General features: G+C 42.8%; 1 protein-coding gene across 3 annotated transcripts in view; it reads right to left on the bottom strand.

Moving 5' to 3' along the window:
- Positions 1 to 14,099, bottom strand: part of ACSS3 (acyl-CoA synthetase short chain family member 3) — a 127,005-nt gene that overhangs the window by 77,341 nt on the left and 35,565 nt on the right. For 2 of the 3 annotated variants that reach the window (XM_006118478.5, XM_025182328.3), the window contains 5 exons: positions 13,542 to 13,676; positions 12,946 to 13,086; positions 9,781 to 9,861; positions 9,584 to 9,679; positions 1,606 to 1,757 (listed from right to left, as the gene is read on the bottom strand). In XM_006118478.5, the coding sequence (XP_006118540.3) occupies positions 1,606 to 1,757; positions 9,584 to 9,679; positions 9,781 to 9,861; positions 12,946 to 13,086; positions 13,542 to 13,676 (605 nt within the window). The remainder of the gene's footprint in view (positions 1 to 1,605; positions 1,758 to 9,583; positions 9,680 to 9,780; positions 9,862 to 12,945; positions 13,087 to 13,541; positions 13,677 to 14,099) is intronic. The other variant, XM_025182327.3, reaches the window with a different exon arrangement.

Genomic DNA, 14,099 nt, shown 5'->3' with positions numbered 1-14,099 from the left:
ACACCAAGAGAATTGGAAGGGGATAGAACGGGATTGGTTAGAGCAGAGATAGGGGCAGGGAGGCTGAGATGGGGCGAGCAGTGAGGCTTGAACTTGCTGAGCAAAGCCACTGGGGATACAGATCACATGAGCAGCTAATGGAGAGGGGAGATTGCAAGCAGCCAGACAAAGATACTAGAATTAGAAAATCAGTGGGGGATGGATGACAAATCTGACAAGGAACTGGGAAGATTTTGGGAAGAGCTTTGAGAGGAAGGAGAAAGATAGGATGAGTAATTGGGAGGAGAAAGTACTGGGACTGACTGAGTAAGGAAACTGGAATCGGATGAGGGAATGGAATTCTGCAACTGTAGTAGACTGGGATTCAAACATGAGCCTAGAGTGGAAAATTAGGACTCGCTGGGCATAGACTGGGATGAGAAGCCTGAGGAACAAAAACTGGCAAAGCAAGGAGAATAGAGCAAGGAGCCAATGGTGAGGAGCGGACAGGCATGGGAGAGTTAGGAAATACCAGAATTAAAATTGTTTATGCAAACTGAATTTGCTCTCTTGTGCACATGTATTATGACAGAATCTTTAATTACATGATCATATACTATTTTTTCATAGGACTTTTGCTTCATTTAATGCACAAAATGGACAGTACTCTAAGGATCCACCAGCTTCATTAGATGCAAAAACTGGAAGATTACATATGAATGGGGTAGAAGATTACAGGAAAATAAATGAAAGTCTCAGGGTTAAGACATGGTAAATGTTGCTCTGGAAAACTAGATTCTAGCCCTGCCTGGGCCACAGTGTGCCTATATGGTGCGAGGCAATCACTTAAACCAAAGTTTTCACAGGTGATCAATTTCCAGGTACTCAATTGGAGACTTCAATTTTCAGAAATACTGAGCATTCACAGCTGCAACTGAATTCAGTGGGAGCTGTATTTTGAACATGAGTGCACCATGTAATGCTAAGAACTCTGAACACACAGATTTCAGGTTGCTCAGATTAAGCACCGAAAATTAGTTTAAACTTTTGACCTTAATCTCCTTGTATTTTAGCCCACCATCTGTAAAATGGGGACAGTATCACCTCCCCACTTAACATCTGCATGCATCACAAACACTATCCTGATGAGCACCACAGAAAAGCCCCTGGGGAAATTAATAATTTTGTTTTTAGAGCAGGCTTTGAATAGTGGGGAGTAAATAAGGGCTAGACACAATGAACAAAATAATACATTGACCAGCTGCTTATTTAGTGAGCACTGTCTATGCTATATACTGAATGATAACAGAGTCTTTGAAAAAAAAAACAGTATGTGATGATTTAATTGAAGACCAGGAGGTTGCACAGGCAACCTTAATTCAGGCATTCCTAATCTTTTGAATGCTTTTTGTGTAATTCATGTTGATTATTTTAGTGTGTGTATGTGTGTGCGCGAGTCTCACGTGTTTATATAATGTTGTATATACATTTACACATATATACATAAAATATGGTATTTTATATATTTATGTTCCACTGCTTAAATGTCCAAAGCTTAGACATTATACTCTCCTCAGTCCATCGAGTCTATTTCTGTAACAAACATCCAATGTATCCTCAATTCACCTTGTCAAAGAGTACTGCTTTCCCAAGTCTGCCTCAGGGTCCTGCTGACGGATTGCTCTAATTGCAGTTGGTGCAGTAAAACAGGCAGCCACTCCATGCTCTGATAGAACACGGAAATAAGCACCAGCATCTGGCGTTCCCACAGGCTTCCCCTATGGAGAGATTAACATAAAAATGTCATAGGATAAAAATATTTCATAATTCCTAAACGGCTCATGACTTCAGTGCATAACAACAGTAATCAACAACTGTATTTCAGACACACTTTGTATTCACAAAGATATCTCTAATGAGATTATTCATTTACTATACCATTAATATCACAAGCTAGAGCAGGGGTGGGCAATAATTTTTGATGGGAGGGCCAACTCCAAGATTTTTAAAAGTGGTCGAGGGCTGTACTCTTCCATGATATTAATGGAGATATGGGGTCTGGAATGGAGGTAGGGTGCAGAAGGGAGCTTGGGGTAAGGGACTAGGGTGCAGGAGGGGGGACTGGTGTCTGGGAGGGAGTTGGGATGAAGCAGGTGGCTGCGACGTAGGGCAGGGGTGTGACAGGGCACCGAGGCCCCACACTGGACCCCAGGAGGTAAGTGCCCTGTTGGCGCTGCCGGGGCACACTTACCATCGGTGTGCCAGCTGCTCCCACGCTGTGGCACGGCTGGGAGCACCGGTGTGGCTATGGAAAGGGGGAGGAGCCGAGCCCGCGGCAGCGGGGTGTGGAGGGCGGGGATACGCCGATGACGTCAGGACGACGTCCGGGGCGGCAGGAGATTTAAAAGCCGCCTGGACGGAGCAGGGGACGTGGGAGAAGAGGGCCCGCAAGAGGGGCGGAAAACGCCTGCGGAGGCGGAGTAGGAAGTGGGTGGTAAGGCTGGAGGGACCGACCTGACAGGGAACTGGAGAAAGAGGGAAGGACGGTGAGGGGGAGAGAGGAAGTGGCCCAGGGCAGGGCAGCGAACCAAGCCTGTTGGCTAACGCATTTAGGGTTACAACCCCATTAGCTGGACTAGGACCGCTGCGTGGTCCACGTTCTTAGGGCCCAGGGCTGGGGCCCGCGAGTGAGGGCAGGCCCGGGCCCCCTTCTCTCCCCCATCTCGGGTGGAGGCAAACCACAGCGAGATGCCTGTCAAGCGAGTTATGCCGCTAGCCAAGGAGGAGCTGATCAGCCGGACTTAAGGAGACAGTGCTGGACTCGGGGCCTCGGGTTCACCCACCCCGGGGGCACCGTCACAAGGGGACTGTAGTGAAGGGGTTTGGGATGTGACCTAGGATAGGAGGGGATTGTGATCTGGTGCAGGAGATTGGGGTGCCAGATCTGGAAGGGGGTATAGGTGTAAGAGGGGGGCAGAGGGTTTGGGTATGTTGAGTGGGGGGGCAGAGAGTTGGGGCAGGAAAGGGCTGGGGTGCCAGAAGCAGGCTGTGGCCAAGAGACTTACTTGTCAGCTGACAAACTAGCCTGCCTGCCTGCTGAGCTTAAAATGTTTCCCAGCCAGCCAGCCTGCTTGCCTGGCCATGTGCTCCATGAATAAATGAGCCCAGGAGAGAGGGTGTGATTCTTCTTTGCTGCCTGTTATTCCAACAAGCAGCTTCCATTGGCTGGTTTCTGCCACAAAACTGGCCAATGGGAATGTGCTAGGACCAGGGAGGTTTCTAAAACTTCCCCCGTCCTCAAAACAGAAACAGAGCCCTGTAGCTGCTTTTCTGCATGGCGTGCAGGGAAAGCAGGGGAGCCTGCCTAGGATTCCCTGATACCTCCACGGGCTGGATCCAGTGACTTGGCAGGCCAGATCCGGTCTGCAGGCCGTATTTTGCCTAGGCCTGAGCTACAATCATGTTTTAGGGTAAACGCAAAACGTTCTGAGCTCAATTTCCAACTGTGTTCAATAAAGAGAAATTACTCACTTTGTGCAGTAACGATTGTTCTTTGAGATGTGTTTCCCCGTGGTGCTCCACTGTTGGTGTCAGGCTCATCCTGGCTCCACAAATTGGAGTCTTTGAGAGCAGCAATCAGGTGGGCTGCACATGCGCAAGCGGGAAGTGACGCTCCCGCCTTTGAAGTAGCACGTGCAGCCCACTTCTCCTCTGCTTCTTCTTTGATGCCCTCGTGGGCTGCTATTATTGCCCGAAGAAGTGAGGAGGAGGGCAGATAGTGGAGCACCCACGGGAACACACACCTTGAAGAATAACCATTATTGCATGAAGTGAGTAACTTCTCTTTCTTCTTCGATTGATGTCCCCGTGGGTGTTCCACAGTTGGTGAATGTGTAGCAGTGCCCATTGAGATAGATGGTAAGCTTCGATCAATTGCTACACATTGTGGAGAGAACTGCGTTGGCTACAGCAGTATCTGTGGTGGAGCATGGTGGAATAGTGTAATGCTTTATGAAGGTGTGATTAGACAACCATGTTGCTGCTCTGTAAATTTTTCAGAATGAGACTCCCTTTAGGAAAGCAGCAGATGTCGCCATAGCTCTGGTGGAGTAGGCCTTTGGATTCATTGGTAATGTCTTATTCTGGAGCGAGTAGCATATAGTAATGCATGGTGTTATGAGCTTTGATGTGTATTGGGAAGACAGTGGTTTTCCCTTGGATCTCTCAGCCTGGGAAACTATCAATCTCTAGGATGATCGAAAGGATTCAGTCCTATTGAGATACAAGACAATTGCCCTTCTGACATCCAAGGCATGTAATATGGCTTCTTCCCTGGAATGATGTTATTTCGGGTAGAAAGTGGGCAGGATTATCAGTTCATTGATATGGAATCCTGAGTTTACTTTGGGTAAGAAGGATGGGTGTGGCCACAGAATGACCTTGTGCTTGTGAAAGGTCATGTATGGAAGCAAGGACGTGAGAGATGCGAGTTTGCTGACGCACCTTGCAGAAGTGATCACCAGAAAGAACAATGTTTTCATGGTAAGAAAGGTAAGTGGTGACGTTGCCATTGGTACAAAGGGTGGTCATGTGAGTGAGTGCAGGACTAGTTCTAAGTCCCACATGGGTTGAATGGGTTTTTGAGGTGGGTGAAGGTTCTTCAGGCCCTTCCAGAATCTTTTTGAGATGGGGTGTGCAAATATGGAGAACTCATTAATGGGAGGGTGGAAGGCCATAATGGTGGCCATGTGCACGGGAGAGATGAAATTGACAAACTTTGTTGTTTCAGGTGCATGATGTACTCTAGTATTTGGTGGAGCAGCGCCCTGGATAGTTCAAGTGCCCTGTGTGCACACCACTGTATAAACTGGTGCCACTTCTATAGGTAAGTCTTGTGTGTCGTTTGTCTCCTGCTATGCAGCAGAACATTTTTCACTTGTTGGGAGCACTGTTGCTCTGCTTCTGAGAACCAGAGAGGTACCATGCCATCAGATGCAGTGTTTGTGGTTAGGGTGAAGTATTGATCCCTAGTTCTGGGAGAGCAGATCTGGGCAGTTCGGAAGCAGGTAGAGAGGTCACAGAGACAGGCGATAAAGACACATGAACCATGTCTGTTGAGGCCACATTTCTGAGGTATATGTGTGTCCCCCAAACAGCGTATACATTTGCTGTGGGCATCAGAGGCTGGCATAATTTCTCGGCTTTTGCCACATCTTTTCTCCTTAGAATAATCTGGTATGTCTCCCAGAAGCTATCTGTAGCTGTACAAGAGCTAAGAATGCTTGTGAGTCGCTGGCTTCTGTTTCCTTTTTTTTGTTGTTTGCTTGCTGCAGCTTGACGCTGCACGGCGGTAAAAGCTGGTGGCGGCAGCTTTTTTGTTTGTTTGTTTTTTGTGTAAAAAGAAGGTAGTCCTGAGTGCCTATCTAAACTAATAAGGTGGTTTTGCTTTGTCCTGCAGAGCATGCTGAGGAGGAAAGAACTGAGCTCCATCTGTGGCCGATAGAGACAAAGAAGGAACTGAGAAGAAGTGGGCTGCAAGTGCTACTTCAAAAGTGGGAGTACCACTCTCTGCTCGCGCATGCGCAGCCTGCCTGATCACTGCTCTCAAAGTCTCCAATCTGTGGTGCCAGGACAAGCCTGACACCAACTGTGGAGAACCCACAGGCTCATTACTCGAAGAAGAAGTGCTAGTTGAAGCTAGGGAAATTTGGGGGAAGTATATGTGCAAAAAGGAGAGTCACAAAAGAGCTGGAGACAGAGAGTCAAGTCTACACCAACCCTGGACCTGGAACCATGTAGAACAGCATCAGAATCCCAATGAGCTATGTCTCCCCAAACCTCTAATAATGCGGGAGCTGTGGGGGGGAGTTTGGGGCTCCTCTGGCCCTGGAGGGCAAGAGCAGGGGGTAGAGTGGGCCTCCGATGGAAGGGCATGACCTTGTGCAGAAGTGGTTGTTGATTCTGATTGCTGTAGTGGGTGAAGGTCACCATGCTGGTTTATTTTAAATGATGAAGAGATTAAGTAAAAATAGAGTGACTTTTAAGCAAATATAGTTACTGCTATGGTCTTTTCACTAGAAAAAAATCACATTTAGAAAATGAACTTTTTATATCACATAGAGCTTATACCTAAATTAAGAAGTATATATAGCTTCCATATTGAATATGCCACTTGCATAAATACTGGACAAGAACCCCAAGTGCAGAGCATGCATTTGATGGTTACAAATGTCACCATATTGCTGCACTACATTATTCAAAATGCACATTACAAACTCAAATCTCAACCATCTGGTATAAATGAGAATGTAGAGTGAATTTCATATATATGTACATATTGTGTTTGCATTTATCTAGATCATTAATTCAATTGTGTTAGTCTAAGTGTCTTAATCATTCAATAGCTGAGTGAAGAGCATTATTCAAGTCTATGAGGAACTCAAGGCAACTTTTGTTAATGGATGCAACCTACAAATGTGACCTACATCTCCTAACTGGCCATAGAAACAAAAGGAGAGACATATAGACCCTATTTATAGCCATTAGCAGCACATCTGATCTCTACATCTAAAGTGACTGAATTTTATCCAAAGATGATGTAGGTCAAAACCAGGTGGCTGGATTGGTGAATCTGTCATGAGATAAGAACAAGCCTCAAACACAGCCAGTGCCTGCCACCTAGTATGCTACTTGGAGAGGTTACCAAGGACTTTAGGGAACTGTCCAAACAGAATGTCTTGAGCAGCAACTGTGGACTTGGCAGACTAAACACATCTTTAAACAAGCACCTCTATCCCCTTAAGCCTGCAGTTCAACTTCTCCCAAAAAAGACCACCAGGACAAGGCAATGGCATTTTGGTGTTGTTTTCCTGGACAGTATACAAGCCATAGTCAAACTTGACCAACCACATCTGGCTAATCACCGTTCAGGCTGATGGAAACAGTGCAGCCACTAAAATAATGGTCTTCAACATACTCCTTCTCCCTAAAAGCAATTGTTGAAAATGTATGGTAATGGTCACCCCAGCAGGCAGCTCCCTCCCCTTTTTTGTCATCACACATTTGCACTTCCCTCTACTTAAGGCTTGGCTAAACTAGGCTATCATCTTCTCCTAGCTCTTTTTCCATTTGTGGCAAAACTGCATAAATGCCTACTTCACTTGCATCAGTGCACAACTAGGAACGGAAATGAGTCTGGACATGTTAGAATGGAAGTGAACATTAACTGCTTTTCCAACTCTAAGAAGGCATCTTAACACTCCTCAGTTCAGGGGAACTTTGCTTTGTCTAAAATCCTGTGTAAGGGGCTAGCAAAGGTAGTAGAGTCTGTTACAAATGTTCCATAATAGGAGACCAAACCCAATAAACTGTGCAGCTTGGTTATATCCCAAGACACTGGCCATGCTCTGATGGCCTCATCTACTCTGGAGCAGGGATTACTCCCTCTGTAGAAATAACACCTCCAAATATTTCACCACCCTGCAAAAAAGAGGATATTTAATTATCTTAATTTCCAGATGAGTACCCTTCAACTTCTCAAGTACCAATTTCAGTTTCTGCAAGTGATCTTCAAAGGTTTGTGTTTTATCGTTTGGAGTGCCACAGTTTAGAAAGAAATCACTGAAAACACAAAGAGCACGAGCAGTTGCAAGTGTCCATTTATTCCATAACACAGAACTAAACCAGCCCAAACCAGCTGGGCTGACCCCTAGTGACCTAACTCAGTTACTATAACAGCAATAAGCTCTATATCTACAACAATCCAATACAAAGTAGTCTGACCTATCACAGGAGTGGGCGATAAGTGGCCCGTGGGCTAGGCGCAATTTGCCAGGGTTAATTCTGGGGGGCTGGCTCTCTGACTACTTATTATCCATTCCTGGCCTATCACAATGGTATCATCCAGGTACACAAGGCAGGATGATCCCTTCAAGTCAGCTAACACAATGTGCACAAGGCTTTGGAACATACCTGGTACATTACTTAAATGGTTTTATATTGAACTCAAAGGGCTGCTAATGAAGAATACTGTTTAACTTTATCTGCTGAATGTACCTCCATTGGCCAATACCAACCAGTCAGGCCAAGAATAGAGAACCATTGGGCTTTAACCAGGAAATCCAATGTGTCAGTGTCAACCCATGGGAAGGGACAGGAACTTCTGAAAGTCATATAATTCAATAGATGATAGTCCACCTCTACATTTTTTCTCATGAGCTCACAAAGGGCCTAATTAGCCTGCGCTGAATCTTTCACAGTTGTATCTTGAACTCCCGCTGAAAACAACTGGGGACACTTGAAGGTCCTTGTTTGATAGGTCAGGTGTTCCCAGTATTGACCCAGTGTTTTGTTGTGCCGACTAAATACATCTGCATATTCTAACAAAACGTCCTACAATGCTTCATCTCTACCGTGTGCTGGATTCATTTAAACTCAAGTCACAACTTCTCTGCATCCAATTGAGCATTTTTTTGTGGACTTTTGCTCCATTGTTGAAGACATATTTTGTGAAAAAATCCTAAATGAACAACTGGCAAGGACATTTTCGAGATCCTTGATGAATTCATACTGGTTGAAGATCTTAACTAAGCTACATGCATTGATGGGACAAAGCCAAAATCCACAAGAAGAGTGGGATATGCAGGACAGATAATGTTTCAATACCATCTAACTATAATATCCTGAATTCTTGAATCTCATATCCTAAGTCAATTTTTTTTAAAGTACTTGGTTGTGGGGAGCCACCAAACTTTAAAACATATGTATGGGGCACATAGCACTAAAAGTTTCAGAATTACAGTGCTAAACAACTAGAGCCAATCCTCTGTCATCTCCATTGTTAAAGAATTTCCTCCAAAGTATTCTTTGGTGGCTCAGGATAACAAAATCCCAAATTTAGTCTCAAACTTATGTTTATTTCAGGACACCACACTATTGCCCCTGATTAGAGATGACTGAGTGTAAACAACTAATTGTTTAACTGATAAGCAGGTGCTTATCAGTTAACAGTGTTGTTTATGCTCAGCGAAGGGTCCTCCCTGGGAGCCAAGCGGGCAAGGGCTGCCCGCTCCATTCCCAGGGAGGAGGCTTCACTGCTTCAGCAAAGCCTCCTCTCCAGTAGCAGAGCTGAATTGTCAGGAGCTGGTGGCCCAACTCCCAGGGAGGCTTAGCTGCAGCACAGGTAGCTGTGTAACCACTGAGATTTTCAGCAGTTACAGTTACTCTAAATCATTATTTTTAACATCCCTATTCTTGATGCAAAAAACACACATGCATGCAACAGCATATACATATTTAATTTTATACATATGTGTAGTCCTATAGACTTCATGGAATTATGCATACAATTAAGATTCTCAAGTCTTTGCAAGTTGTGTGTTATACTAGGTTCTGTTATTTTTGTTTGGAAGTAGTTTCAAATTTTTAAAAGTACACACATCTAAACATATTACTAAAATGCATAAATGTCAAACAGTGATAACAGTTACCCAAAAAAGATCCCTGTATAGCTCCAATATTTATACAACCCATCAATATAAATTGTTCCAAAAAAGATATAACCTCTCCTATTTTGTCTCTTTCAAGACTAATAACAAGCATTTACCTCATACAAAACAGTTGTATTCCCATGCAGGAGAGGTGCATAGCAAATGTAAGAATGGCCAACTACCCAGCCTAAGTCAGAAGCTGCCCACCACACCTAAAATAAAATGAATATTAAATTCAGATTTTTTTTTAAAAAAAAAGAGAGAGAGTTCCAAAAGTTTCAATACCTGCAACTAAAATTTAAATAGCACTTACCTCTCCAGGTCTGAGTCCATAAATAGCCGACATTGTCCAGTTCAACATAACTGCATACCCACCTGTTGGTCTAACAACACCCTAAGTGAGAAGTAATTTAAAATTAAAATCACTTAAAAAGGTAAACAATCAATAAGTCTCCTTCTAAAGTATCATTACTATAAATTAGCTAGACTATTTCAAGTTGTCTAATTTCAATTTTGACATCTTTGCCATATCAGAATAATGTAACAGCCCAATCCTACAAATTTTTGTTCATTCATTAGTCCCATTGAGGAAAGGCCAAGTACGAATTAAAATTGATTTATGCATTATTATATGGAAGATTCAAAATATTAGATCTGACGTCATTTACAGAATGCAAACCATCACCCAGCTAAAATCCTTTTCAAAATCAGTTTTCCACATACTGAAGTTATAAAACATTTAAAGTGAAAACAAATTTAATTTAAATATGTACAGAAATTAATCTTCTTCCCTTCAGTGACAGAACACAAGCACCATCCTATGGGATGTATATATATGTATATCTACACACGTATTCCTATTAATAGCACCTTGCACAGACAGTTATGTTGAGAACTAGAGCCGATTGAGAAATTTTCAACCAAATAGGTTTTCACTGGAAAATGTTAATTCACTGAACCCAGAATGTTTCACAAAAACAAACTGACAGATAGGCTAACTGGCTGCTATGTCACTAGTAGGGCTGCTACTAATCTAATTAAATTTAGATTAATCGGCTAATCGAATAGTCAATGCAATTTGCATCCACTATTTATTATTTGATAAGGGTGCCTCCACCATTGAAGTGTAGCAACAGCCCCAGGGCTACACTTCAAAGGCAAAAGCTCTGCAGGAAGCATGGGGCCAGTGGGGAGACTCAAGCAGTCTCCCCATGGCATTTCAAAGCAGCAGTGCAGCAAGGAGCCCGGGGTCAGCAAGCGAGTCCCCTCCTGGCTCCGGGTTGCACGTGGCGTTTCAAAGCGGCAGCGCCGCATGGAGCCCAGGACCTGGCTCTGGGCTCCACGCGGTACTGCCACTTCAAAGCACCCTCTCCTCTTCTCCCCTACTTGCTGCCTCTTTCTGATAGAGGTAGCAAGGATGGGGGACCAACCAGTTGACTAGTGTGTCAACTATCCGATAAGCATTTGCTTATCGGATAGTTGACTAGTCGTACACATCCTTAGTCACTAGTGCACAGGGGAAAAAGAAAAACTGACAAAAATCACAACCAATTTCATACCCTAGGGGCAAGGCGCTGGGAACAACATGTATCAAAGTTTCCCAAGTAAAAATTTTAGATAGAACATGTGGGAGGTAGGACATTTTGAACTATATCAAATTTCATGAAATGAAAATTTTCCACTATCTGAAAATTATGAGCTTTTGCTGACTCTATTGACATTTAGAATCTGTTTCTGAGATGCAGTTAGCACAGCAGTTGCTAGAAATTTTTGAAGTATTGGGATCACAGGATCTATGTCTATCTACTTGTGTACGCTTAGATGTAATACTCCACAATCAAATTTTGCCACGTCATCTAAGTACGTTATTTGAATTCTCCAAAAGTAGCTATGTCATGTGCTCCCCTGTGCTTTGATTAACTGAATTGCTATCTGTTTGTGGAAAGCTCCTTGTCATGGAGGGTAGTAGCACTCCTAGCCTTTTTAAATGGATTTCACCTCAAGATGAATAGGCACCTGGAAATCTATTCCCCTCTCTCAGCCTGTTTCTTCTTGCCAGTCACTATCTTTAAGATTTTCTTTTCTGTTCTCTGCCCCCGTATCTCCATCTTATTTGGTTTTCTTCTTGTTATGCAACTGTATTTTTAGCTATTTATCTCGGGTTCTACTCACTCAATATCTTCCTTCACCTACCAGGGCACCCATTGACCTCATCAAGTCACCAGCACTACACAGTTCTCTTTCCAACTTATTACGCTATAGAGACGATTTTTGCAGTGCTGGGGGGGGGGGAGGAAGAGGCAAATAAAAGGGATGGAGAAGCATATATCTGGTGCTACTGAATCCAGATATCTCACTGACATGTCCTTAGTCTCCACACATACACACACGCAGGTCCCACTCCCAAGTAAACCAAAAAGAGTTTAGTGTTAAATGTCACGATATTAAGTGTGAGCTGGCACCGGGGTTTGTTGCAAGGGAAAATTCCAGGTTTGGTATTAGTGTGGTATGTCCTGTGGTTGTTGGTAAGAATCATCCTGAGGTTAGGTGGTTGTCTATAGGAGGCTATGGGTCTGTCTCACAGAAACTTCCCCTATTATCACCCCTTTGTCATTACCTCACAGACACTAACCTTCCCTCCTCACCCCCACTCCGTTCTAAAATTTGATTTGTCAATTTCACATGAGGTCATTTTTTTGATTGTATCACTTTGGTATATATGGTTGTGCCCATTTTCTTCCACATATTGATCTGAGGAAGTGGGTCTGGCCCACAAAAGCTCATCACCTAATAAACCATCTTGTTAGTCTTTAAAGTGCTACATAGTCCTGCATTTTGTTTCAGCTAGACCAGACTAACACGGCTGCATCTCTATCACTATTCTGCTTCTTTACGTTATTTTTGCCAGCAATTTAATTTGCTCCTAATAATGGATTGCTTTATGTTGAAAAGGCACAATAAAGAAGGAAAATCAGGTGCAATTAATTTAATCTTATTCTTGGAGTCATGGTTAGTGCACATGCCCGATTTCAAAGTTGTGGCCTACTGAGATGAAAGAAGGTTACTCATACAGCTCACTCACTAGCCTTGGTTGCCCATCATTGAAGTAAACACTGTTGAGCAACTTCTCACTAAACATATAACATTTATATTACACTGCTAAAACAGATAGGTAGCTAAGAAATATGTCCTTTCTTTGAAAGAATTTATATTAAACAAACATTTAAATTAGAATGCAGTTTATTTAATGCCATTCACACATTCAGATCCACTAATGCGATTTACTGGAAGACAATGAACTTTAAATCATAAACGTTCAATGAAATGAGAGCAAATGAGGTCAAAGCAGTTCTAACAAGGCCTATCATTAATTGCAGTGAGCACGGGCAAATATTTTCAGCCTTCTAATTAAATGCTCTCTCATATGGAACAGAAAATAGTTTGGTCACAGATATTTATATTAAAGATAGTACTCTACCTTGGGCAAGCCAGTCGTTCCTGACGTATAAAGAATGTAAAGTGGATGATCTGAATGAACAGCAACACAGTCATGAGGGGTTGCTTTTGCTATTTCTTCATCCCAATCAAGGTCACGACCTGGGACTCGGGGAACAGTTCCCTGTACACCAAGAAACATGGAAATATTCAAGGAAATTAAACAGATGAAATAATAGAGAGTGGCTCAAAAGATATGTAGCATCCAGTCTCCCATATGGATACCTTGAACAAATCTAGTTTACCTAATCTTTCAGACACAGAAGCTCTACTAGCTAAGTATCAGAGGGGTAGCCGTGTTAGTCTGAATCTGCAAAAGTGACGAGGAGCCGTGTTAGACTGCATCTGACGAAGTGGGTCTTTGCCCACGAAAGTTTATGCTCCTACACTTCAGTTAGTCTATAAGGTGCCACAGGACTCCTCGTCGCTTCTACTAGCTAATTAAAAGTTATTTAAAACTGATGACACAAGAGATCCCAATTAAAATGCATAGCAATACATATTTTATTTGATAAAAAAGAAAAAAAGGACAGCAAGACAACACATAAAAAGTTTAAAAGTAAGAACTATTTGGTTTACCAAATGAAGTCGACTGTATATGAGAACTTTCTCAGGTCGATGCTGTATCATTTCCAGTGCTCTTTCTAGAAGTGGTATGTATTCCACTTTCCTTCCTGGTTCTATTCCAAAAGTTGCAGTTACAATGAGTTTTGGCTAAAGTGAAGAGGATCATTCATTGTACATTAAAAATGTTCGTCATAAAATTATTCAGTAAATAAAGCCCTTACACACAATGCAGATGTTCACTTCATTTCTAAAAAGAACATTGTAATCTTCACCCACTACAAGTTTCTACACTTCTTAAATGTTTGTTTGGATGACACACTCTTCATTTACACTGAAAGTGAGAACATTACATTGTGCCGTCTAAAGTCAGGGCACCTCTGATATGTTACAACAATATACCAAATGTGCTGGCATAACTCCCAAACCTCTCCCTTCAAAAATTAACTAAACAATATTTATATTAGTCCTATTCCAAGAAGTAAAAGTCAACTAATAGTCAGACTCATCTTACTTAATACAGAATCAATCTTCTCTCCTGTGCAAATCTGCAAGCACAACAAGAGTGCTCTT

The sequence above is a fragment of the Pelodiscus sinensis genome, chromosome 1 (assembly GCF_052426305.1).
Source record: "Pelodiscus sinensis isolate ZL-2025 chromosome 1, ASM5242630v1, whole genome shotgun sequence".
Classification (NCBI taxonomy): domain Eukaryota; kingdom Metazoa; phylum Chordata; order Testudines; family Trionychidae; genus Pelodiscus; species Pelodiscus sinensis.
This window is presented reverse-complemented; position numbering and strand designations above follow the sequence as displayed.